Here is a 23,941-nt window from a genome sequence, read left to right as displayed (position 1 = left end):
AGACCTGTTCCGCCAGCCCTTCGTCCCTCTGCGTCGCACTTATCCGCCTTCAGCTTCCCACCTCCTAATGCTCAGCTCAGGAGAAGTCATGAAGCACCTCCCCACGATACATATCAAAGACTGGACGTGCCCTCTCCTACCCGTCCAAGAGCTGGTACTGTGGCCTACGGTGCCCTTCGAGGTCGTCGTGCTTTCGATCTGGTACGAATGGGCCTACCTTTGCAGCATCCTTCAGCATGCCCTCCCCTGCGCGTACAGAGGGGATCAGGCAGCGAATTGTCTGCACGTGGCTCCCGACCCACGCACGAAAGACAACAGCTCAGCGGACCGTATGAGATCAGACGATCAACTGTCTCATCCTCTCGACCCGCCCTACTGAAGAGTCTGAGCTCGTGCGGCTTACAGACTATGTCGAGCCGAAGGGATTTCAAGGAAGCCGCCTCAAGGGGATCAGGACAAATCGGTCGCTCCCATGGAAGTTTGTCGAGCCTCGGTGTGGCATGTTCTTCCCTCCCTTCCCTCCAAGGTCTTCAGAGCTCAACCAGACGAAGGAGTGATGTCAGCGAGGATTTTGTCCGCCCTACTTTCTTACCGATGCAGACATCAGACAGAGTCCAATCCACACACCTGCTACACAGCACTTCTCCCTTCTCGTCCTTGTCCATCCGAGAACGTCAATGTTCCGACAGCAGAAGATCTCACTACCGTGGAGAGAGTATATGCAGTGCCCTCTCCGTAGCCTCGCTACCTTCTGGGTTGCAGACGGTCGAGAGTAGTCTGGGTAGCTTCAGCGCTCCGACAGTCGAGAGTCCAGAAGAAGACCAAATCATGGACGAGGCGGCAGGCAAAGAAACTCTTGCGCAGCAAAGCTTGGACATGGGGCAACTTCAGCAAGCCCTCTCGGACGTTCCACAATTTATTGGAATCCAAGAGCAAGGACATGCACGCAAAGCTGCCGCCAGACAATACGGGCATCGTCATGTTTCATCGTCATACAGAAGCGCGGAAGGGGTCGAGGGCTTTCTGGGGTACACCCGATCGCCCTTTGGCAGCTTCTCCGGTATCCTCGAAGCTAACAAGATTCTCAGCAGTGCGAGCGGCCAGGCTGAGTCGCAAGATCACTCGCCATACAGCCTTCCTGCTCGATCGCCCAGCATGTCGCCACCTCACCAAACGGCGTCTGGTGCACGCTCGCGCTCGATGAGCCTTCTCTCCCTTGAGGAAGAGGACGCGCTGACGCTGCCGCCTATCTTGAGCTTGCTGGCCGGTGCCGACGAGGACGGATCAATGGAAGGGAAGCCGTGGAAGGAGTTTGCAGAGCAGAGGCCAGGAGAAGGAGAAGGGCATGCTGCGAAGGTGTGCAAGCTGCCAGGTATCGCTCACCTGACTAGTCCGAGGTCGCTTTAATCTGCTTCGCAACGGAATCGCTGCAGAAGACCGGACTGGCCCACACATAGAAGCCCAGTCCAGCCCAAAAGTTCCATGACTCAGAATCAGCCTCGTCTTCTTTGAACCTCCTTGATGGGGGTTCCCGCTCTTCTCTCTCTCTCTCTCTCTTCTCTTCTTTCAAAGTACCTCTCTGCGTCGTGTCCCTCCCGCATCATCAATTCTTCTTCCATCGCGAAGTTTTCCATCGTGTCTCCTCTTCCTGCTCCTCCTCCTCTTTCACCTTGTAAATCTTCTGATTCGCCTCAATCTCCTGCACACCTGCGTACTACATGGCTTCGTATGGAGACCCTTCCCTGAGCACGAGTGACTATCGTTGGTTGAATTGTATAACATTCCTGGCAGTAGGTGACACAATCGAAGCTTCACATAAGCTGGCCACCAGACAGGGTTTGGTGGGAACTGAACATTCGTGTCTGGCTGGCTATCCATGCGAGACCTTCTTATTGGCGATTCCCATCTTCTTCTTCTTCCTCTCCAGACGCTTTGCGCTCATCTATGGCAAATAGCAGAGGGGCAGCAAGTCAAATCGGAATTCAAATCGAATATCATCTCGCTCCTCCATGCTCGCTGCACTCACCTTTTCCGCCATCCTCTCCATCCTCTCCCTCTCCTCGACCTTTCTCCTCCTCTCTACCCTCTCCTCCCTCTTCCTCGTCTCTTCCTGCTCCTTTGCACCTTTAATCTCCCGCTCCTTTTCCTTCATTGCCGCATGCCTCTCCCGCTCGGCAGTGCGCCGTTCCCAGGAAGTCTTCTTGACTTTGCCTTGGATTTGAGTGGGGGGTGGGGGAGTGGGGAGAGAGGAGAGCTTGCTGCTTGAGGGGGTGGGGCTGTAGAGCCGGGAGGAAGAGGGGGAGGGAAGGAGTCAGGGGGTGCCCAGCTATGGCGTTACGCAACAGATCAATGTAGCTAGAACTCACTCTGTCATGACTGCAACCTTTCACTGCGAGCACGAATGATGTTAATGAAGGCACAAGAGTCAAGAAGGAAGGATTGACGTGATCTGATCAAGGATACGAGTGTCCTCCTCCCCGGGTGGCCTCCTTGCCTGCCAGAAACCTTGCAGAAATCCCCGCCTGCAACTCGACTCCGCCCAAATTTGACTTTCCCTTTCCGCTTCCTCTCGCTTTCGTCTGCGAGGCCGATCAGACCCTTCCACTCTGCTCGTAGACTTGGCTACCATCATCAGAATCACCAGAGTTGTCATTAGCTTACCATCTCTTGCTGCTATGGCAAAGAAGAATCTCAAGTCTGCTCTTGCATCGCACAATCTCAAAAAGGCTCAAAAGGCCCACGAGGAGAAGGTGCAAGCAGCTCAGGCGCGCAAGGCAGACAGTATCAAGGCCTCTGCCTCGGGAAATGCTGCCAAGAAGCGTCAGCAGGCAATCAAGAGGAGGAAGCTAGTAGGGGTAGTAGGAGAGGATACAGAGGGCTCTACGAAAGCTCTGGAGCTAGAGGGTCAGATCAAGAGGGTGGACAAGGGTAAAAAGAGGAGCGTGGAGCCTTTTGAAAAGGACGACACGATCCTGCTAGTGGGAGAAGGTAAGCAGGGGAAAACCTCTACTAGTGATGCGCCCGCTGCTTTAGCTAACTCTTCCCGCCAAATTTCACCCCGCTACTTTACACGACTAGGCGACTTCTCCTTTACCCTCTCCCTCCTCTCACCACCTCACTCTCACCCACCAAACCGCATCCTTTCGACGTCCTTCGATAGCGAGGCCTCCTGCTTGGCCAAGTATCCTCTCGCTGCCTCGCACCTGGCGCAAATACGCGCCCTTTGTCCAGCAGGCATAGACGACCTAGTCCGGTTCAACGTCGATGCCGGAGCTCTACAGAGCGACAAGTTCGTGCGCAAGTGGGCCGAGCGGGCAGGTGGGTTGAACAAGGTATGGTTTGGATTCCCACATGTAGGAATGGGACATAAAGACGAGAGGAGGAACATATTGGCCAATCAGCTGCTCCTGCTGCGCTTCCTCGTTTCAGTAGCCCCGCTACTTGCTACTGGAGAGAAGCCGAGGTATGCGTTGCTGAACGAGCAGGGAGGTGGAAAAAGCAAGAAGAGAAAAGGGGGTGAGGAGGATGAGGACGAAGATGAGGGAAATGGAGACGCAGCTGGAGAATACATAGAAGAAGGCATCGACGGGGCTCTCTCTCCTCTTGGACAGCTCGACGAAGAAGAGACCCTCATGGACGACGACCTAGCGGATGTTCCTCTCCCTCACGAGGCAGGTTCTGATCCTACTACCACGAGCGCCACCTCTGCAACAACGCCCTACCCACCACAATCAGCTCCCCGCGCAGGCTCAGTGATGGTGACACTGCGCGAATCGAAGCCCTACACCCTCTGGCAGCTTAACCACCTCGCTACCCGCCTTACCTCGATGCTCCCCCTGGTGGTGGCTAGTGCGCCTGCCCTGCCCAAGGGCATGAAAGCACCCACCATCGAGGATGTTCGCCAAAACTTCCCCGAGCAGGAAGGTAGTACAAAGGAGAGTCCAGCAGGCGGTAATGGTGGAGGCTTGGGAGGGCAGAAGAGAAAGGATAGAGGCTACGACGTTTGGCGTTCCTTCCAATTCCACCCTCGAGAGTGGAAGGGCTACCGACATGTGAGGACCGTAGGAGCAAAGGCGGGAGGCGGAGACCTACTGTCCATCAAGGAGGGTGAGGAAGAGGCGAGTTGCAGAACGTGGGAGCTGGGCCTCAGGACTTGAGGGCACAATGTACGTATTGACATTCTCTTTCGCCAAGTAGGAGCACGAAGTCATAGCTTTGCCTTTTCCCGGGACTGTCGCTCCTGCTCCGTCTGGCGGATCCCCTCCCTGATCCTGCCAGCGAGCTCGACTGCTTCATCGTCATCGAGCTCTTCGCGTCCATGGCCGAAAAGACTGAGTGCATTGGGTTTCCGTTGGCTTTGGCTTTGGGTCTTGCTAGAGCTTGTCATCTTTGAAGAAGTAGAGGAAGAAGCCGCGCCGGGTATAGGTGGAGCTGGTACTATGTGAAAGTGGACCTGATCGAGCAAGAAAGAAATTCATTAAGTTGGGCAGACGAAGAGGTAATCAGGCATTAGGGCAGCTCTTACATGCGGCACGATTTGTGCGTATCCCTGTGGGGGGTGAGCACGGTTGCCGGTAGTCAGGATCTGCTGCAGGCCACTGTGGAGTCAGGGTCTTCTGCCATCGACTGACCTGGTTGGTAATTGCCTGTAATCGATCGTCGCCCATCGCTGGCGGGCACAAGTGACAAGGTCTGTCAGCCTTCTGCCCGCGGTAGGAGCCCTCCTTGCCGCCTCGCCGGCCAGTCATAACTCACCCCTTCCCACCCCTCTTGTCACCTTGACCAGAGTCCTAGCAACGCTCTCAGCCGAGCCATCATCCATCTCCCCTAATGTCCCGATATGGCGCTTAGGCACCACCAGCGTATGTCCTTTGCGGATAGGCAGAATGTCCAAAAAGGCGAGCGTCTGTGCGTCCTCGTACACCGTGTGGGCGGGGATAGAGCCAGAGGCGATTTGACAAAAGGTACATTCTGATTGCTGCGCTTGAGACTGCTCCTCCAGAGTAGGGTTGCGGAAGGCACCGAGGGTGTGCGAGGTCATTGCTGGAAAGTTGCTTGGAAGGAGGAGTCGCTAGTATGGACAAGGTGTGGTTATGCTTCCAAGGGATCCGCTGACGGAAAGAGAAGCGGAAAGGAGCAAAGTGGAGACTGAAAGCACAGGAACAAAAGGAAGACAGCCAGACATTCCCCTTAGTCCACTCATCCAATCATCCCATCATCCCAGGCGTCTTTGATCACTGGTGCGAGTCGTAATGTCACTCCAGACCGATGGCCTGGACGATCGCGCTGGAAGGATCCTCGTCCTCTCCACAGGTGACCTGCCCCTAGCATCCCTCGAGCAGCTCGTCCACTCCATCACTGGGCGCTCTCACCGAGAAGGCACCGAAGGACAGGTCCGGCTCTCAGATGTGGTACACTACGACGAGGATGGTGACGAAGATGAAGATGGAGCCTCGTCCTTCGTGACGACGAGACCTGTGCCTCCACCTACAAGCTCAACAGACGCGGCCTCTACCTCTCAGATTCCTTGGACAATCGATAACACCTACTATACAGCAGACGTACACTTCCGGCTCGTCTCCCTACCTTCATCGTCATCTTCGTCTGCCCCGTCCAGAGGAGCAACTGCTCAGGCAAAGCGGCGTGAGAGGGAAGAAGAGCTCCAGACAATTCTCAAGGAGGAGACAAAGGACGTCACAGCCATTGTATTGGTCGTGCGGGGAGGTCAGACTCTGAAAGAGCACGAGAGAGTTCTTGATGCGCTACAGCAGTGTGCGACGGAGCAGCGGATATCTCAAGAAGACGCAGAGGATGCAAACCTATCGCAGTCGGCAGCGACTCCCAGCTTAGGGGCAGAGTCTTCCACAGCGCAAGCTGAGGCTGAGATGCCCATGGGCTTCGGCCTGGCCGTCTCTACCGTCATCTCCCTACCCTCGATCGTCGATGCTCACAACAGTAGGACTTTCCAAGGCAAGCCTGCCAGTCGAGACGGTCTACTCGACCTCTACGCCCAGAACGGATGGGAATACATTGATCTCGGAGCAGACACTGATTCTGGAGTGTCCGGAATGGGCACGACGTCGGCTTCGACTGCTTTGCTCGATGATTCGGCTAGCGAAGGAAGCGAGGAGAGAGCAGGAGACGCTCCCTCCCTCTCAGAGTCAGAAGACGATGAAGAAGCCGACGATGAGGCTGTAGGTCTAGAAAGGGTAAAAGAGGCGCTCGAGGCTAACATGTGGCCGGGTCTCGTCAGAAAAGATAGATCCGGGGGGACAGCAAGTCAGGCGAGAGCAGGGAACCTTGCCGACGGCTGGGCCTCCTCCTCCTCAATGACCACTTCAGCACTACCACAAGATCGTCTTGCTGCTCTATCGCAAATTTTAGACGCCAATGAAAGCATAGAGCAAGACGGCGCAGAGCTAGACGCAGGTCTCGATGCCGAGCTGGACTCCCTCTTTCGCCGTCTGGACCTCAATCTACCCAGCGGCTCCCTTCTCCCGCCCACTTCTCCCTCAGCAGGTCTAGACACCGGGCTAGGGCTAGGCGCCCACGCCGAGCCGACGGCGCAGGACGAGGAGCTGGCAAGACGTTTCCTCGCCAGTATTGCCGACTTTGAGAAGTACCAATTCGCCGAGGAGGTGGGGATTGGCGAGAAGCAAGAAGGAGAGCCTGGCGCCCGCAAGGGACTTCAAGGGGACCGCGAGGCCGGAGGAAAGACACTTCCGGAGAGCGAAGAAGAACGCAATCGAAACCAAGCTGAAGCCCTTCGCAAGCTAGAGGAGTGGCTGCAGAATGAAGATGGAGACTGGCTTGGCGCTAGCACTAGCACAAGCAAGCGCGGCTTAGACTTCGGAGACTCTGACCCTGATTTCGCTGGTCAAGCGGATACCCAGGGCAAGGACAATAAGGTCCGTCTACCGCCACGCGCTGCGGGCGATACCTTCGACGATGACTTTGACGAATTCATCAGCGCTAGTGCCAGTGCCAGTGCCAATGGTGGTGAGGGCGGTGGCGCCAATGCTGGGCCAGCCTCATTCGGCTTTGACGAGGAGCTCAGTCGCCATCCGCACTACAAGCCTGCGGTGGATGCCAGGACTCAAAGCGAGGGCAAAAGCCAGAGCAAGGATCACGGGCTGGGAGGAGTAGGTGGCGGGGATAGCGATAGTGACGTTGATGGTGATGGTCCTGCCTCTACCGCCTTCAATTGGCCTGAAGCTCAAGCTGGGGATCTGTCGCTAGGCGATCAGGGAAGGGAGATGGGGTCAGTTCCGACTGAAGAAGTCAGGGAAGACGCAGTCGAGCCGTCCTCCTTGTCCACGCAGGGTCCCTTCCACTCTTTCCCTGCCTCGGTAGAGTTTGGTGAGCGGATAGATGCAGATGCGGATGATCTCGTTGTTGAGCAGTGAGCCGACTCAAAAGGAGAAGGGAGGCAGAGGGGTGAATCGGAAGACATGTAGGCGAGTCAGAGGTGGGATAGACTGTGAGGTGCAAGATCCTGTGATGTGCACTGGTGACGCTGAATTGCTATACCCTATCATGACCTAAATGCTACTTACTTGCGCACTGTGACTTCGGCTGGACCCGAGAGCAACACTCGCTTAGGCAGAGCGTTTTGGAGTCAGGAACGGAGGGAAGCGCTGTACATTCTGATGTATACTCAAAATACTCATTTATGAAATGATGAGAGAAGAGGGGATACAACGACAGAGGGACACTACATTACAAACAATTCCTGACCAACTAACCCAACTTTATTTGAATACTAGGGTAGAGGGCCCGAGCATCTATAGGGCAGCAGCCTTAGCCTTTGCCTTGTTGGCGAGGGCGGTGACGGCCGATCCGGCATTGTCGTCCTGCCTCTCATCCTCGGTCTTGGGCTTGTTACCACCGGTCCAGTTGTGCGAACCAAGGAAGGTCATCTTGGTGAGATCAGTCTCGTAAGACTGGATACCATTCTCCTTTGCGAGGTGCTTGGCCAGATCAGCATCGACTTGGTGCCAGATGCTGATGGCGTTGGCCAAGACCTGCTTGTTAGTGCAGGTGGCCATGTGACCTGCTACACGCTGCTTGACACGCTCGCGCTGAGCAGAGTCCATGACTCGGCTGTAGAGGGCCTTGGCCTGGTCGAAGTCACCGTCGACGATGCCGGAAAGGTAGAGCCTCTCCTTGCCCTCGTGCTGAGCAATCTTCTCGACGTCGATGGACCTAGCGGCCAGCTGAGGTGGCTCAATCGAGCTCAGGTAGTTGGGGCGGCTACCCTGGTTGTAGAAGGCCATGGAGCCGTCACGCTGGAAGTTGTAGATGTTGCCGACCTTCTTGCTTGGCTGGTTGACCGGCAACTGCTGGTAGTTGGGACCGATACGGTGGCGGTGAGTGTCGGGGTAAGAGAACAGACGAGACTGCAGCACGGGGTCGGCCGAGGGCTCGAATCCGGGCACGAGGTGAGCAGGGTTGAAGGCAACCTGCTCAATCTCGGCAAAGTAGTTCTCGACGTTCTGGTTCAGCTCGATCTTGCCCAGCTCGTGGAGAGGGAACTTGTCACGAGGCCAGGTCTTGGTCAAGTCCAGGACGTTGACGTCTGTCTCCAGAGACTCCTGAGGAGTCATGATCTGGTAGTAGACAGTCCACGAGGGGAACTCTCCCTTCTCAATGGCGTTGAAGAGGTCGAGCTGGTGGGCATCGGGCGATGCGGCGTCGGCCTCAGCGTCGTCCTCGTAGTTCTGCACACCCTGGTCGGACAGGACGTGAATCTGGCAGTAGTGCCACGAGTCCTCAGTGGCGAACTTGAAGGTGTGGCCAGAGTAACCCTGCATGTGTCGCCACGACTTGGGGCGTCCACGGTCACCGAACATGTACAGCATCTGGTGGATGGACTCGGGGTCCTGACCGACGTAGTCCCAGAAGGCAGTCGAGTCGTCGGAGTGGGTGGCGTGGGTAGCGGGGTGGCGCTTCTGAGTGTGGATGAAGTGGGGGAACTTGGCTGCGTCACGCAGGAAGAAGATGGGGGTGTTGTTGTAAACCCAGTCCATGTTGCCCTCCTCGGTCCTGAACTTGATGGAGAAACCACGAGGGTCACGAGCGGTGTCGGGTGATCCACTCTCACCACCGACGGTAGAGAATCGAACGGTGACGGGGCACTCCTTCTTCTCGGAGAAGATGCCAGCGCGGGTGAGGTGGGGGATGGGGTGGGTGGTACGGTAAACACCGTGAGCTCCACCTCCCTTGGCGTGTACGACACGCTCTGGGATACGCTCTCGGTCGAAGTGAGAGAGGAGGTCTACCAGGTGGAAGTCACCCAGCAAGAGAGGGCCCTTTGAGCCGACTCGCTGCGACTCGTAAGGGTGGGTGACATTGACACCGTTGGAGGTGGTGTAAGTGCCACCAGATCCGTAGGTGTCCTCGTCGAAGGATCGGACGTTGAGAGGGACCTTCTTACATTGCGACATTGTGTATAGGGTATGGATAGTAGTTGGTTGGTGGCAAGAAAGGAAAGAGTAGTGCCAAGTGCGTGTGTCATATATATAACCTTCACTCTCCTCCATCCTTCGACGACCATCGACGGCGAGTGCCAGCCCCGAGGCGGGGCTTCGTATGTGCGGCTCCACTCTCCTCGTCGCTTCGAATCGCCGTCGGAGGCCGTCATCGTAGAGGATGTGGGCACTGGAGGAGTGTTGCGCACGGGCCGATGTGTCTACACCTTGGGTAATCGCCACGCGCGTCATCCTTGGTCGATCGCCGCCAAATCTCACTGCTGCCCTGCCTTGCCTTGCGCCTGACCCTGAGCGCGGCAAGCCGGCATACCGTGCCACGCACTCGCTCCCCGTGAGCAGAGCCCCATTGCTAATCACCTGCGCAGGGGACGAAGAAGGAAATGAGCTTAGGCTCGCTAAGTGACCACACTCGGCTCCGAGGTATCTCACTCCGCTCAGCACCATCTTATCGTCCGCCCTTGCATGAACATCCGGAACGGCAGTGGGAAAAAATAGATTCCTTCCGAGGGTCTGGCGCTCGGCACGTCATCCGTCCGCGTCGTCGTACCTCGACTCTTGTGATTGACAGACAGACAACCTCGGCATCCTACACCAGACTACGGACTCATCCCGTCTTACCGCCATGCCCCTCGCGGGCGGTCCTAACAGCCAGGACAACGGCTATCGGAGAGCATCCATCCTATCACTCTCGGCTGATCCCCTTCCCTCGTACGCTTACCTCCTCTTTGCCCATGCCATCGCACTCCTCCCCGCCCTGGCCTTCATTATCCTCTTTGTCTCCCTCTCCTTGCGCATACACTGCCATCTCCCTCACATCGGCTTGACCGAGCAGACTTCCAGTGAAGATGCCCAATATGGCTCTACCCGTTGCTCCAATCTCCTCGGCCCGCACTCGACCCTCAGCTGGTCCCTCTTTGCCCTGTCTGTAGCAGGCTACACAGCCGCTCACAAGCTGCGCAGTCTCATCTCTCACTTCTCAGCGCTCCTCTTTGATCTGCTGCAAAGCCTCGCAAAGGCGCTCCCCTTCTTTCAACTGGGAGAAGAAGATGTAGATCAAGATGAGAAGAGTCAGGTGATCGTGGCATGCATAGCAAAGGCGATCTTCTCCGAGCTTTTCAAGGCTTGTCTCATCGTCACTGCCTGCGCCGTCACTCTAGCAAAGGTCCACGTCGATGCAGTAGCAGCCGATCTTGCGGATGACATGACAGTCACCAGCGCAGCTCTACGTGCTCCTGAGGTCCCCATCTCCACGATGACCAGCAGCATCGATCTGCTAGATCAGATCCGGTGGTCCATGTTGGATCCTCAGGAAGCCTCCTTCAGAGTGGTAGTTTGGCTGGCTCTTGGCTGTGAGTTGCAGTCGTTATGAGAAAAGAAGCCATGATTGACTATGCTCACCTGACGCTAGCTCTCTTCTCGTCTCCACAGGGTCCATTGCCGATTTCATTCGCGGTACCATTCAGCTCTATCGTCATTTGGCAATGTATGCGCCAGTCTATCTACCCGAAGCGGGCCATGCAGACGAGGAAGAAGGACAATTGAGCTTTTGGGAATTGCAAGGGGCTCAAGGCGACAGTGCTGCTACCACCGCAAGTACCAAGAACATCGACTCGGCTCCTGATGGCAAGATGAAGAGCCGGACCGCAGATGGCTCTTCGAATGGATGGCCTCCCCTTACCCATCTATCCAAGAGTCCTCTGCCTCTGACTCTCCCCGAGTACCAGCGTTATGGGCGTCAAATGATCCTCCCTTCCTTTGGTCTCGAGGGACAGCTCAAGCTGCGCAAGGCTAAAGTACTCGTCGTGGGTGCAGGAGGGCTCGGCTGTCCGGCAGTACAGTACCTCGCTGCTGTCGGTGTCGGCCACATCTCAGTCATGGACCACGATTCCGTAGAGAGGTCGAATCTGGCGAGACAGATTTTGCATACAGAGGAACGTATCGGGATCAGCAAGGCAGAGAGTATTCAGGACGCTGTGAAAGACATCAATCCTCATGTCACAGTAGAACCACTTGTGGAGGCTTTGACGGCGTCCAATGCGCTCTCCTACGTTGGCTCTCATGACTTGACGCTAGATTGTACGGACAATCCCCTCACCCGCTACCTCATCAATGATGCGGCAGTCTTGGCTGACAAGATGGTGGTATCTGGCGCTGGACAGAGCTACGAAGGTCAAATCATGACTCTGCATCGCCATTTGTCACCAGAAGGAAGGGGCCCATGCTATCGCTGCGTTTTTCCATCCTCTCCCAAGCCGTCGGAGGTGACCAATTGCGAAGACTCTGGCGTGCTGGGCACCGTCACTGGGCTTGTTGGAACCTTGCAAGCCATGGAGACTATCAAGCTCATCGTCGGTCTGGGAGATGCAGAAGAGCGACCAACGATGCTTCTTGTCAGTCCCCTCAGCACTACTCCCTTCAGGACGGTCAAGATTCGGCCGAGAAGAGAGGATTGTGCCGTTTGTGGTGACAAGAGCAATGGCGGCGGGCGGATCACGTCGCTGGAAGATGAGGACTATGTCGCCTTTTGTGGGCTTGCGACCGCCGGTCAACAGCCACAGAAGGGTGAGCTAGGCAGAGAAGAGACAGCTAAGCAGCTTGCTCAGGCGAAGCGTGGACCGGACGTGCTCGTGGATGTTCGGACGGAGGAAGAGTTTAGTATCACCAAGCTGCAGGGCGCCACGAGTGAGTCGACCACATCTGCCTCACCAGACTAAGCGCCTGATCACTGACTCACATTCTACCGCCTCGCCGCTACTTCCTCTCCAGACGTCCCGTACTCTGACATCCGCAGAGATCCTTCGCAAGCCCTGTCTTCCATTGAGACCCTGTTACGTGCCTCTCCTTCCAGCAGCCGGCAACTCGTACACCTCGTCTGCACAAGAGGCAATGATTCTCGTCTGGCTTCCTCTCTCCTGACAGCAGAGAACCGCAAGAGGCAGGGTCGTCAGATCGACTTTGTCAATGTCAAGGGAGGACTCAGAGCATGGCAGCAAGAAGTCGACGAGGGCTTTCCCAATTATTGGGGTGGAAGTGGATTCAAGGGCCCTGTTGTCATCCCACAAGGCGAGACAAGACGGCGCAACCAGGTCGTCCCGACTTCTGTCCCAGCGGCAGAGCCCACTTTGATTGCCTCCAGCAGCGCCATCGCGCCTCATCTCAACGGCAAGACTCGGCGACTGTCCCTGTCCAACGGTGAACAGGCCTCCTCCTCCTCCTCCTCCTCCTCCTCCTCCTCTTCTATCTCATCGACGTCGTCGTCTGATGAATCGGAATTGAGTATGATTGCTCATCTGGAGGACCAGATTGATCGCCTGGTCGCCGCTCGTACGCGGGTGAAGCTGGAGCAGTCCTTGGGTGCGAGCTTGCCAGAGCTGCCCAGCGCGTTGGCTGCTTTGTGGAGACTAGGTGAGTGAGAATGCACTCCTTCCGTAGACTTTTCCGCACCTGCTGATAATGTCCACCTCGTGCGATCCTTGACAGATGCCGCACTGTGGACCATCGGCTCTTTGCTGCTCCTCTCCTCTTCGCTAGCACTAGCTCAAGGTCCTCTCTTCTCCCTCGGCCCACCACGAAGACACGATGGAGCTGCTGTCCTCTTTCCTGCCTTGGGCCAGCTTTGGGTGACCTACCTGTCTCTCTCTGCGCTGCACGCCACTTCGGATGCCATTTGGAAGCTGGCCTTGCCTACATTGGGATGGGCGACGGTGACGTATGGCAGTCTGCTGGTGGGTATTGGGATGATGGTCGTGGGGCTGGCGAGGTGGGGATGTGTGGTTTGAGTGGTGCGATGAGCTGGTAATCTCTGCATCGCATGTCACCTTGTACTCTACTATTCTTTCCTCGCTGCCCCGCCGTGCGAGGTCTATCAATCCCACCTGTACTTGTACGAAGTTTCCCGCTTCTGTCTGTCTCCTTCTGGCCCCGCCGCCCTGCGACACCTTGGGGCCGGCCTGGTCTCTCTTTCCGTTGGTGTTGGTGTCCTCCGTCCGTCCGTCACGCACGCACGCACACACCCGCCCTTTGCTTCCGCTCGCTTTCGCAGCCCAATTGCCATTTGCTACCCAGATCCTAGAGCACCGCTGCTGCTGCCCTGTGGCTCCCTGCTGCTCTGTTGTACCCTGTCCTCCTCTCCCTTTGCGTCCTACGACCATCTTCGAGCTCAAAGGATATCGCTCTGAGCTGGCTTGAGGCTCTTGCCTTACTCGCACACCAGGCCTTCAAGCGCGTCCACCCACCCAGGGGATCCCAGGCTTGCGCTCTACCACATCATCGCTCGCTCGCCCAGCATGTCCTACGAGTCCACCCTCCCCTCAGCCGCGAGCTTCTACGTCTCCACCATTCCCTCTCTCCAAAATTCCTCCTCTCTCCTCCTCTACGCTGGCAATCTTCCCGCTCGAGCTCCCGCAACCCTCCTCTCAAAAGAACCAGAGAATGATGCTCATCTCTACTTCCTTCTAGAGAAGGCAAGACACTTGGGTGGTGGACCTGACGGGAAGAGAAGACTGCTACTTTGGTTCAATGGTGGACCTGGTTGTTCGTCCTTTGATGGCGTCATGATGGAGATTGGATCTTTCCGGCCTTCACTCGCAGCCAAGGGATCACTGGAATGGACCACTCCAGGAGGAGCGTGGAATGAGTACACCGATGTCCTCTTCCTTGATCAGCCAGTCGGTACAGGATTCAGCTATGTCAATACAGATGGATACGCAAAGACGTTGGAACAGGCGGCGCAGGATGTGAATTACTTCTTGCATAGGTTTCTGGAGATCTTTCCGGAGTATAAGAAGGAGAGTGGGACGGAATTCTTCATTGCTGGGGAGAGCTTGTGAGTGCGATTGGGGTAAAGAGGATGGTAGCTTGAGAAGACAAGACAGGCTGACAATTGCCTTTGGCCTTCTTCCGGACCCCCTTCTCCACTCTTAGTGCTGGACAATAGTAAGTTGTCTTGAGCTGAGAGCTTGTATGACCCTCACCACTCACGCTGCATTGATGCCCTCTTTGCCCCAATAGTATTCCCTACACAGCCCACGCAATCCTCTCGGACCCACAATCTCGCCTGGACCTGCAGGGCATCGTGATAGGCAACGGCGCCATCGACCCGCTGTCCCAGGCAGGCTCAGAGCTGGACATGATGCTCGAAGCCGGCATCTGGAAAGCCGGCGATGCAAAGGCCACGAAGATCAAGCAGCGCAACGCTCTCTGCGAGGCGGAGAAGCGCAAGATCACAAAGGGCAAACACCCGCAGGACATACCGGTCTGCGAAAACTTGCTGAGGGACGTCATCAATGAGAGCTTAGACTCCGCCAGTGGAGAGACTCGCTGCATCAATATTTACGATGTACGGTTGACCGACAGCCACCCCGCCTGTGGTATGAATTGGCCACCGACCCTACAAGCAACGTACGACTATCTAGCTCGGAATGACGTACGCGATGCATTCCATGTGAACAAGGCAAAACATCCCCAGGCATGGATCGAATGCAATCATCGAGTCTCTTCTGGACTCAGGTCAGACAAGTCAGAAGCTAGTGTGGTGTTGTTGCCTGGAATTCTTGACAAGGGCGTAAAAGTGATGCTCTTTGCGGGTGATCAGGATCTGATATGTAATCACATCGGGATAGAGCGGCTGATTGACAATTTGAAGTGGAAGGGACAGACAGGTTGGGGTGTGAGTACACAATAGCGCTACTTGAGCCGCGTCGCGGTCTCACAAGTCTCACACTCCTCTCATTCCTTACCCACTGCAGTCGACACCCGCTCCCAAGCGCTCCTGGAGAGTGAACAATGCCCACGCCGGCTACTGGCAAGAAGCGCGAGGTCTCACCTACGTCAATGTAGCCAATGCGAGCCACATGGTAGGCTTTGACAAGCCCGTCGAGGCGCACGACATGATGTTACGCTTCATGGGTGTAGACCTAATGGGTGCTGCTGGCCCCTCTGCCCTGATACAGAGCTCCCTCGAGGGTGAGACGGATCGCAAACTCATCGTTGCACCTGCTGGGGCTGGGGCTGGGACTGGGACTGGGTCGAGTGGAGGCTTGCTAGGTGGCATCATTGGAGGTGCAACGGAGGATCATCGGCCGATGGTTGTGGGTGCTGATGGAAAGAGCGAGGAGGAAGTGGCAGAGCAGGCCAAATGGGCCGCATACTAGTGAGTCCGTCCCTCCGCAGCCCAACTTTGCTCGTTAGCGAAAGTAGACTTCTGATCACACCCTCCTCGCTCGCTCCCATTACCATTACCATCACCTCTCCTTTCTTCCTTTTGACCCCCCCTTTTAGCAACGCGGGCTCAGCAGCCCTAATCGTCATTCTCATCCTCGTAACCGTAGGCACCTGCATTCTACTCCGACTGCGTCGTCAAGCCCGTCGACACAATCGCTACCCACACTCTCCACACCTCTCCTCGCCACGACTCAACGGCGGGATGGGTGGTAGCGGTATCGGTGGAGGTGGAGGTGCGGGAGGAAAGTCGGATCAAGAGATGGAGTTGGAGAGACTTGTCGAGGAAGGAGAGGCGGCAGAGGACGAGGATGACGACTACTACTCCAATGACGACGATGACGACGACTATGACGACAAAGGGGCAAGTAGACGGAGGACGACGGGCAGTGGGAAGCACGTCACATTTGAAGATCGACGTCGTACAGGCAAGGGTAAAGGCAAGAGTCAACTCTCCTCTACCTCTGCAGGCATTACAAGTGGGACTGCCGCTGCTGGCAGTGGTGGTGCTTCGCCTTCTTATCGATATCGGAGTGGAGCAGAGCATGGAATAGGGGTGAGAGAAGGGGAAGGGGCAGGGGCAGGGGATGAGCAACTCTTTGATGTTGGAGAGGACGAGGAGGATGAGCCTTCTTCTGCTCGGAGGTAGAGGTAGACGTGGTGAGGTGGGAGGGCAAGAAGAGGGGGGAGGAGGCGGCTCTATGAAGAAATTCAAATCGTGCTAGACTTATACTGCACTGCACTGCACTGTATCCCACCCTCACTCGAGGGTCAATCGATTCACTTCCTTCTTCCACTCATACTTATGAATTTCTTCCATGCCATGTCTAGTAGATCACCCCTTCTTCCTCATTCCAACCTGACCTGAAGCATCAAACTCAAGCGTCTAGCGTCTCGTGTCTCGTGTCTCTCGCTACTTGTATCTCTGCCTGCTTGCCTGTCCGCTACCCCTATCTCTGCCTGTCCGCCTGTCCGCCTGTCCGCCTGTCAAGCAAGCAAGCACATACTCAAAGACGAAGCTAATGTGAAATGACATTGGACAAGCGACCTGGACTCCACTCAACAAGGGGGTTGGGTTTCCAGGAAAAAGGGGCAACACCCCCCTTTTTTTGTGTTGAGCAAGCCTGCCAGGACCCCGTCGCTCTGTCGCTCTCCAAGATGGAGGGAGCGAGGGAGCGGGGGAGCGAGGGAAAGATGTGTGTGAGGGTGAAGAAGGGTTGAGTGTACAAGAGGAACAGGCGAAAGAAAAGTTCTCACTTCACCTCCAACCAGGGGTTCAGAGGTGATGGAACTTCCGAGCCCACGTCGCAAGGAAAAAAGATTCGGGTCGGGGTGGTCATGAGAAGAGAAACATCGAATTCGAAAGAGAAGGAGATGGAAGGGTGTGAACAAAGTCCAAGTCCCCACCGGTTTGGTCCGTTCGCTCTTCTCTCCGTTTAGATGTTCAGCTTGGTTCGTCGCCAGTGACTATGGGGGAGAAAGAGGGAGCGGAGAGAGGACAATGAGTCAGTATCCAGAGAACAGTGACAATCTCACTGTGGGGGGGGACGAGTGCCTACTCACCGCCTGTTCTTGTTGTAGTGGATCTTGTTGTCGGTCTTCATTCGGAACCAACCGGGGATCGGGCTAGCGAGGGAGCAGAGCAAGAGGCAGTAGGTGTGAGTAACGCTGTACGACTGCAGTGCGAGTTGGAGTGTGCTGTCTGTATCACCGCCACCTTCAACGATAGCCAGTGGGGCACTGGGAGGGACCCGTCTGCTGGCTGCGCGGGTCAAAGGGTGAATGAACCCTTCGGACGAGGCCCAGATAGAGTCGAGGCCGCCTGAGCCCAACGGTCTGTCCCACGCAACCGCCCGGTGACATCCCTCTGGCGCAATTTCCATGCCTCCGTTGCTCATGCAGATTCGCCTTCGACAACTAGCCCTCTCACGCGCCCTGCCTGCTAAGACAGTCGCCATGCGAAGGGGGAACCCAGTAGGCAACATTGTCCGTCTGGCAGCAAGTGTCGTCGGCGATGCCATGGCCGAGGGACAAGGTGTAGAGGATGGCAAGACCAGCTGTGGTACGACTTGTGATGAAGCCGTTGCGGACATCTGGCAAGTGTTGCACAGACGAAAGCCAGACACCAGGATCTTGATACCCAAAGGTGTCCCAGCTACTGTACCTCGCCTGTGCCACGAGACTTCGCAAGGCCACAGTCTGTCCTGTCCAAGTACGGAGTGCGTACCAGTAGCCAGCTTTGCCATCATCCACCACTCCAGGCGATGAGGAGATGTATGGAAATCTTCCTCGTCGACTGGAAAGAGAGCCAGTCTGAAATGTCTCGCCGAAGAGACCACTGCCTTGTGACAGCTAATTTGTCTGCCTTCTGACGACCGTTCCTCCAACAGCTTCCCAGTCCTCTCATACCCCACTCCAGTCATCCTGCGCCCGCTCGTCCCTTCGTTCCATCCCACCCAGCCTTCCTCCTCCCCTCCTCGCATCTTCTTCCCCCTCCAACCTGCTTCTTCTCTTCTTCCAAGATGGATGGATGAAATGAAGTTTTGAAATACTCACCGGTTCTGCCTGTTGGCCTTGCAGAGCTTAACCTTGGTTCGGAATGACTTTTGAGATGGCATCGTGTAAGGAGGTGATGGGGTGGACGGTGGGTGATGAGTGGTAGTAAGAAGGAAATCGGCGCTGCTGGTGTTAGAAAGATTTCCAGTGAGGCTTGCGGGCGGGCGGGCGGGCAGGCAGGCAGGCGGACGGTGGGCAGGGCGAGGCGCTAGGCAGGGCAACAGCCACAGGCAGAGGCACAGGCGCGGGCGCAGGCAGGGGGAAGCCACTGGGTGAGGCAGCACAGGCGGGCGAGCGGACAGAGGGGGGAAACCGCAAGCGCGTGTGCGCGGTGTGGCCCCCCTTTAAACCGGAACGGAAGCGCGAATACATACGGAGAGCGGAACTGAACGGGCAGCAGCCATGCATGCTCAGAAGCTCACTCACTGCACATCACACCCATGGGCTCACTTACACGAACCTGGCTGGTAGCGGTAGCTGGAATGAATCGACGACAATGTCCAAACGGTATATAGTGCATAGACTGGAGCAGCATTGGCGAAGTGTAAAGGGAATATCACAAGCGTATAGGTATATCCTGCCAATGACCACCATGAGCCAATCGGTCGAGGGCTCTGCCGTATTCTCACTGTCAGCCGGCATCGCCAGTAGCGTTCCGCGCTGATCTAGCCAAGAAAAGCCCTCTTCCCCATTCCACTAGCTACTGTGGTAAGCATTCAGCACCTTCTGCCTAGACGAGAGGGGGATACTGTCCTTGTTGTGTCCATCATCATAGCTCCTCTGTCCATACCCGCCATTGACTGACCCATTACCTCCAACTGCTCCAGCAGCATTCCTGTTCTTCTTCCAAGGCATGGCAAATCGTCCCTTTTTGCCAGTCTCCATGTCCGATCCATACCCTCCAGCACCATACCCAGTCGAGGGGTAATCACCACTCTTGTCACTTCGCCAACCGCAGAAGACGGTGACCATGGAAAAGGCCAAGAGGGGAATGCAGACGAGGGTCATGTAGAAGCCGGCGCCGGGCATGACGTCCCGCGAGTCGGTCACATCGTGGATGCGGTGCAGGAAGTAGACGTAGAAGGCGACTGGTGAGGGGAAGGTGGTGACCGAGCAGAGGAGAAATAGAACGCATTAGGACAAAACACTGGTATCAACTTGTTGTTGCCGCCTCTCCTCTGTCGTGACTTACTCTGGATAACAAAGGCAATGAACGTAAGCAGCATCGCCAAAAAGAGGACAAATGCAGCAACCAATTGTACGATGAGGTGTGGGAAGAAAGAAAGTGCAAATCCCACGGCAGTGAAGACCATGGCTACTACGGCTACAACCAATCCTCGAGTCCACGAAGGACCAATAGAGACGGAGCCATAGTCGCTGGTGGTACTGTTCACCGATTCAAAGGTGACGTTCCACCTGGGTTGAGGAGCACGGATGGAGGGTGTGAGCTGTTCATAATCTTACCTTTGAAAAGTCCACTTTCTCCGCTCCAGACTCACTGGTGATTATTGTGTGAGCAGTACCCATAATTACTCTCCCCAACTCCCTTTGTGCAATATCCCCAAATCCCCGCCCTCACAGCCGACAAATCCCGATTTGGGTTCGGTCCATTTCCCGTACCGTCCGTAACAGTGCCATTCAAATCCTTGGCCTCGGCAATGTAAAAGGGAGAGGAGTCGTGTGTTGTTAGAGGAACAGAGATGGTTACGAGGATGAGGAGAACGAGGGCAATGAAGGTTGTTACGAGAGAGGGGATGCAGAACGTCTTGCGGGCGGGCATGTTGGGCCGGACGAGGGTGGGTGAGGGAGAAAGAAGAGGACGAAGTGAGAGAATGAGGAGAAGACGAGGATGAGGAGAAGGGAGGAGTAGTAGTAGTAGTAGTCACTAGTGATAGAATAGAATAGAAGAGGATCACAGTGGGATGCCAGGACTGGTACCCAAGACTTAACCTCGCATCGTTGAGCGGGGTGGGGCGTGGCTGTGCTCAAGTGCCTTCTACAACTCGAGCACGCACCACTCAAACAAAAGTCTCGGGTGTTGCTCTCTGGCGATGCCCTGCATGCAACATGCAGCGGAAGCAAGCGAGGCGGGGAAACAGCGACCGGCGGCGCGTGATCGACAGAAGAGCTCAATCGCACAAAATGAGAACGGTATCGTACAATGCTGATGCCTTTGAAACACACACACGATCATATCATTCGTATGTTTTCGTTGCTCGGAGGAGATGTATGTGTCAACAAGCACGTCTATGGAGAAAATCGTGAGAAGGTACGGTCCTGCTACAAGTTGGGTATTGCGGCAATGGTTGCCAGTTGCATCGAGGCGCACACTCTGCCTCGCCTCGCTATGCCTTGAGCTCGAGAGAGTCCGGGGAACCTAAGCGACTTCACTCCTTCTCTCCTCGGCTCTGGGTGCTGCTTCGCTTCCGCCTGCATTGACAGCTGTGCTGAAAGCTGTAGGAGCGACGCTTGCCTGGGGAGGGCTGGGGTCCATGCTCGTCTCTCCAGAAGCCGATGACTCCGAGTGCGGCGTCGTCTCTGGGAATGTCGACTGACCACCTCCTTCAGTCTCGTATGTACGCTCGCCCTCGGAGCTGCCTCGAGCCTTCTCCTGCATGTTGCCCTGAGGCTCAAGGTCCTCCCGCCTTTCTCCACGCCAGTGCTTGCCTCTGAGTTTGCTACGTCGGAAGGGCGAGATGAGGTCCATGACGACCAAGAAGATGAAGACGTAGATGACGGGAAGGCCAGTCACCACGACCATTACGAAGCCTACAATGACCCGTGGGATGTAGGTCAAGCCTGCACGGGTCGTCAGGGCAACACATACTGCCCAGCTGGCAATACGGAAGATGGCCAGGACGATGAAGACGGCGTCGCTCTTCTTGTCTCTGCCAACTCGGAAGACGCAGAGGACCAAGAAGAAGAGGACCTCCAGCACCAAGAGGCCTACAGATTGAGCGAAGCCATGGCCCTGGGCAAAGCCGATGAAGCAAGCCCGGGCCAGGCCCATGAACAGGAAAGCTAGGGCAAACCAGAAGAAGCGGGGACGATAAGGATGAGACATGTGCCCCCATCGCTTCGTCGCCCTGTTCGCAAGGACCGGTGGTGTACTCTCATAATAAAGAGACTTCGAAGAGGTGCGCCGGGCATTCTTGAACAATGGCACAAAGAAGACCGCAATCGCTACCAGGAGGAAGACCATGAAGATCGCCGCCAAGAAGTCCGGTACCCACGAGTCGCCATTGCGCCATTGGTAGAAGGCGAAGATGCAGAAGACAGGGAAGATGACAAGCAGAGCTCGACCCATGAACGCCGCCACGAGATATCCCACCTCGGAGGGCCTGGTAACACGCCTAGACCAATGCGCTGTAGTGTTCTCGCTGTTCTTTGTGAGCAGGCGGAAGAGAGCTACGAGGAGGAGGGTGACGCCGATGGCTGCCAGGATGATACCGATGAAGATCCACATCGACACCAGGAACGTCATAAACGCATTGTTGGAGGGGACGCCAGCTCGGCCTGTGAGAACTACGAGACCGCCAACAGCAGTATCACTGTTGTTGCTGATGAGCGGAAGGGTACCAGTGGTGGTTTGTGTCACTGTGTATCCTCCGGGACCGGTGTTGGGAGCATACAGAGCTGCAGCACGCTTCCAGTATCCCATGCCAGGATACGGAGACACAGCCTGGAAGTGAGACGTGTTAGCTGTCAGAACGGACAGCTCAGACTGGTCGACTGGTGTGAAGTCCGCGGAGGCCCCAACGAGGTTCATAGCCAAGCTGTTGATGAAGTCCAATGTAGAGCCGGAGGAAGAAGCCTGTGAGTCGAGCCAGACCGATGTGTCCCTTCCAAGTTGAGCGGTGAGAGCTGAACCCAGTACCGCTGTATCGCTTCCGCCGGTAGCTACCCGGGTCGAAGTCAACGAGGACTGAAGACCGCCGAGTTTGACGATACCGATTGACCAGGCGAAGTTCTCGGCAAAGCTGACAAAGGCTTGCGGGAAGCTCACGCTGACGAGAGCAGTGATGGCAACGTGCTGGATGGTCATGAAGACGTCGACCACCCTCCATTGGGCTGCGCCGACGGACTGAGCGATGATAGAGTGAAGCAGAGAGCTGATGAGAGCAAGGAAGGAAAGTCCTACCAGTGCCCACTTTGCAGGCTCTTGCTCCATTGTATTGCCGTTTGACAAAGTGATCTGGATACAGCCGACTGAGAAGAAGAAGAACAGCTGTCAGACGCCAACGATTCCCTCGCAGCCTTACTCATCGGCGCGTGCGGGCTCACCTTCTTCGCCCGTCGAGCTAGTCAACGTCAAGGTCGCAACTGCCTCTAGATCGGGCACAGCATATGCGATATCTGGCACCCCGCTCAAAATCGATGCAGGGAGGGGATATTCACCGCCCCCTGCAAGAAGACAACAGAAGAAGATGCACGGAAGCTTGTCAGCGGACAGACTCGTGGATGAGCAGCTTCGATGGTGCTCACCAGTGAATTGATATGTCGGCAGCGGGCACAGCAGACCCCCCGCGACTGAACAGAGATCGAGCGAGAAGCTGAGGAGGGACTTGCTGTACGCTATCACATCTACGCCAATGGTGACGTTGACGTCGCTCTCTACTGATCCAGCGGAGAGAGCAATCTCCAGTGTCGAATTATCCGGAAAGAGAGTCAGATTGACTGTGTTCACCAGAAGCACCTGAGGTGCGGAACAATACGATGCCGACGATGTGTCTAGTGGGGTGTAGGATCATTACGAACGTCAGTCAGTATTTGACTGGCAATCAGTGCCTTCTGCTCTGAGCAGTGTCTGTCGTTGCACTCACACAACATCCTTGTACGGTTCAAGGCATCTTCTGCCCGTACCTCGGGGAGGCTGAATGTGAACAAGCCGAGCAAAGTGAGCAACGCCAGGCTGAGCGGTTGCCGCTGTCGAGATGAAAAGAATCGCATCTTGCAAGATCGCTGAGGAAGGGTATGAGTGATCCGATAGGCGAGCAGAGATCAGAGGAAGGAGGAAGATTACGCAGAGTAAAGGAAGCTGGTAGGTCGAGGAGGAAGGAGGCAAGCTCGGGCGGACTCAACGCCTACCACAGAGCCTGAAACCGGATGATGACGAGGTTGCGATGATGATCGGGCAAGGCAGCTTCGAAAGAGGTTCCACCTGAGATGGGACGCCGCAGAAGGTATCCAGAAAGATGCGCCTGGAGAAGTAACTTCGGCAGCGTGACTGCGACGCTGCGAGGCCCAAGAGGTGGGAGGCCACACAAAGGCGATCCCTGCTTACCAGGACCAGAAGGAGGAGGACGGAGGATACAGAATACAGGACAGAGATCAAAGGTGAAGAAAGGGAAGATTACGGCACGGTATATTGAAGACGAAGGACGAAGGTAGCCAGAAGTGACGAGCGAGGGAAATGTGCAGGCTCAGAGACAAGGCGATCGGGAAGGATGCAAGGGACGTCCGCCACGCGAAACCTCCCACATCCGCATCCCCCAATCACATTGCAGATGCCTTTCCTTCTTTCACTCTTGAGCTCTGGTAAAGTGCACTGCACCCCTCCTGGCCATCGTCATCATCTCCACACTTCGTCACACTCTTGCCGTCAGCTTGTCCATGCGCTTGCACCTCAATCGCCGCCGCTCTTTGCCTGCCCGCCTGGCCATGGCCTCCTTGGT

The 23,941-nt window shown here is 56.0% G+C and overlaps 10 protein-coding genes across 10 annotated transcripts; 4 read left to right on the top strand and 6 right to left on the bottom strand.

Moving 5' to 3' along the window:
• Positions 1-1,870: 1,870 nt before the first annotated feature.
• Positions 1,871-2,374, bottom strand: BCV69DRAFT_301549 (hypothetical protein; the record flags this gene model as incomplete). Its single annotated transcript, XM_025494575.1, has 3 exons — positions 1,871-1,942; positions 2,027-2,276; positions 2,367-2,374. 3 exons carry the CDS (start codon positions 2,372-2,374, stop codon positions 1,871-1,873), a joined length of 330 nt encoding a protein of 109 aa, XP_025345253.1.
• A 217-nt stretch (positions 2,375-2,591) lies between these two features.
• On the top strand, positions 2,592-4,411 carry BCV69DRAFT_285393 (hypothetical protein). Its single transcript, XM_025493379.1, has 2 exons — positions 2,592-2,988; positions 3,079-4,411. Exons 1-2 carry the CDS (start codon positions 2,676-2,678, stop codon positions 4,155-4,157), a joined length of 1,392 nt encoding a protein of 463 aa, XP_025345252.1. The 5' UTR covers positions 2,592-2,675; the 3' UTR covers positions 4,158-4,411.
• Positions 4,208-5,041, bottom strand: BCV69DRAFT_253387 (HIT-like protein; the record flags this gene model as incomplete). Its single annotated transcript, XM_025490515.1, has 4 exons — positions 4,208-4,453; positions 4,526-4,549; positions 4,632-4,669; positions 4,756-5,041. 4 exons carry the CDS (start codon positions 5,039-5,041, stop codon positions 4,208-4,210), a joined length of 594 nt encoding a protein of 197 aa, XP_025345251.1.
• Positions 5,042-5,193: 152 nt separating this feature from the next.
• BCV69DRAFT_285391 (hypothetical protein) lies at positions 5,194-7,568 on the top strand. The gene has a single exon (XM_025493378.1). It carries the CDS (start codon positions 5,253-5,255, stop codon positions 7,404-7,406), a length of 2,154 nt encoding a protein of 717 aa, XP_025345250.1. The 5' UTR covers positions 5,194-5,252; the 3' UTR covers positions 7,407-7,568.
• A 210-nt stretch (positions 7,569-7,778) lies between these two features.
• BCV69DRAFT_285390 (catalase-domain-containing protein) lies at positions 7,779-9,461 on the bottom strand. The gene has a single exon (XM_025493377.1). The coding sequence runs from the start codon at positions 9,444-9,446 to the stop codon at positions 7,785-7,787; it is 1,662 nt and encodes a 553-aa protein (XP_025345249.1). The 5' UTR covers positions 9,447-9,461; the 3' UTR covers positions 7,779-7,784.
• Positions 9,462-11,119: 1,658 nt separating this feature from the next.
• On the top strand, positions 11,120-12,904 carry BCV69DRAFT_253190 (hypothetical protein; the record flags this gene model as incomplete). Its single annotated transcript, XM_025490506.1, has 2 exons — positions 11,120-12,173; positions 12,258-12,904. 2 exons carry the CDS (start codon positions 11,120-11,122, stop codon positions 12,902-12,904), a joined length of 1,701 nt encoding a protein of 566 aa, XP_025345248.1.
• A 626-nt stretch (positions 12,905-13,530) lies between these two features.
• Positions 13,531-16,579, top strand: BCV69DRAFT_285386 (alpha/beta-hydrolase). Its single transcript, XM_025493376.1, has 5 exons — positions 13,531-14,316; positions 14,415-14,426; positions 14,502-15,159; positions 15,239-15,642; positions 15,771-16,579. The coding sequence occupies exons 1-5, from the start codon at positions 13,778-13,780 to the stop codon at positions 16,357-16,359; spliced, it is 2,202 nt and encodes a 733-aa protein (XP_025345247.1). The 5' UTR covers positions 13,531-13,777; the 3' UTR covers positions 16,360-16,579.
• Positions 16,580-17,146: 567 nt separating this feature from the next.
• On the bottom strand, positions 17,147-18,328 carry BCV69DRAFT_301542 (putative 60S ribosomal protein L39; the record flags this gene model as incomplete). The annotated part of the gene is made up of 3 exons (XM_025494574.1): positions 17,147-17,177; positions 17,274-17,336; positions 18,267-18,328. The coding sequence occupies 3 exons, from the start codon at positions 18,326-18,328 to the stop codon at positions 17,147-17,149; spliced, it is 156 nt and encodes a 51-aa protein (XP_025345246.1).
• A 403-nt stretch (positions 18,329-18,731) lies between these two features.
• On the bottom strand, positions 18,732-20,208 carry BCV69DRAFT_285384 (hypothetical protein). Its single transcript, XM_025493375.1, has 3 exons — positions 19,766-20,208; positions 19,459-19,682; positions 18,732-19,354 (listed from the first exon to the last, which is right to left on the bottom strand). The coding sequence occupies exons 1-3, from the start codon at positions 20,044-20,046 to the stop codon at positions 18,963-18,965; spliced, it is 897 nt and encodes a 298-aa protein (XP_025345245.1). The 5' UTR covers positions 20,047-20,208; the 3' UTR covers positions 18,732-18,962.
• Positions 20,209-20,643: 435 nt separating this feature from the next.
• Positions 20,644-23,216, bottom strand: BCV69DRAFT_288592 (TRP-domain-containing protein; the record flags this gene model as incomplete). Its single annotated transcript, XM_025493636.1, has 5 exons — positions 20,644-20,915; positions 20,949-22,475; positions 22,551-22,670; positions 22,788-22,997; positions 23,090-23,216. 5 exons carry the CDS (start codon positions 23,214-23,216, stop codon positions 20,644-20,646), a joined length of 2,256 nt encoding a protein of 751 aa, XP_025345244.1.
• Between the last annotated feature and the right edge of the window lie 725 nt (positions 23,217-23,941).

Source organism: Pseudomicrostroma glucosiphilum (genome assembly GCF_003144135.1).
Source record: "Pseudomicrostroma glucosiphilum strain MCA 4718 unplaced genomic scaffold BCV69scaffold_18, whole genome shotgun sequence".
Lineage (NCBI taxonomy): Eukaryota > Fungi > Basidiomycota > Exobasidiomycetes > Microstromatales > Microstromataceae > Microstroma > Microstroma glucosiphilum.
The sequence above is the reverse complement of the archived record's forward strand: the minus strand, read 5'-3'. Positions and strand labels throughout refer to the sequence as shown.

Excerpts from the sequence above, each read along its gene's own strand:
- BCV69DRAFT_285386 (XM_025493376.1), top strand. The coding sequence starts at position 13,778 with ATGTCCTACGAGTCCACCCTCCCCTCAGCCGCGAGCTTCTACGTCTCC. Across the intron at positions 15,160-15,238 it reads AGGGACAGACAGGTTGGGGT|TCGACACCCGCTCCCAAGCG; the intron begins GTGAGTACACAA and ends TACCCACTGCAG. Across the intron at positions 15,643-15,770 it reads GCCAAATGGGCCGCATACTA|CAACGCGGGCTCAGCAGCCC; the intron begins GTGAGTCCGTCC and ends CCCCCCTTTTAG.
- BCV69DRAFT_285393 (XM_025493379.1), top strand. The coding sequence starts at position 2,676 with ATGGCAAAGAAGAATCTCAAGTCTGCTCTTGCATCGCACAATCTCAAA. Across the intron at positions 2,989-3,078 it reads GATCCTGCTAGTGGGAGAAG|GCGACTTCTCCTTTACCCTC; the intron begins GTAAGCAGGGGA and ends TTACACGACTAG.
- BCV69DRAFT_285384 (XM_025493375.1), bottom strand. The coding sequence starts at position 20,046 with ATGCCCGCCCGCAAGACGTTCTGCATCCCCTCTCTCGTAACAACCTTC. Across the intron at positions 19,683-19,765 it reads TGCTCACACAATAATCACCA|GTGGAACGTCACCTTTGAAT; the intron begins GTGAGTCTGGAG and ends TCCTCAACCCAG. Across the intron at positions 19,355-19,458 it reads CATTGCCTTTGTTATCCAGA|TCGCCTTCTACGTCTACTTC; the intron begins GTAAGTCACGAC and ends TCCCCTCACCAG.
- BCV69DRAFT_285390 (XM_025493377.1), bottom strand. The coding sequence starts at position 9,446 with ATGTCGCAATGTAAGAAGGTCCCTCTCAACGTCCGATCCTTCGACGAG.
- BCV69DRAFT_285391 (XM_025493378.1), top strand. The coding sequence starts at position 5,253 with ATGTCACTCCAGACCGATGGCCTGGACGATCGCGCTGGAAGGATCCTC.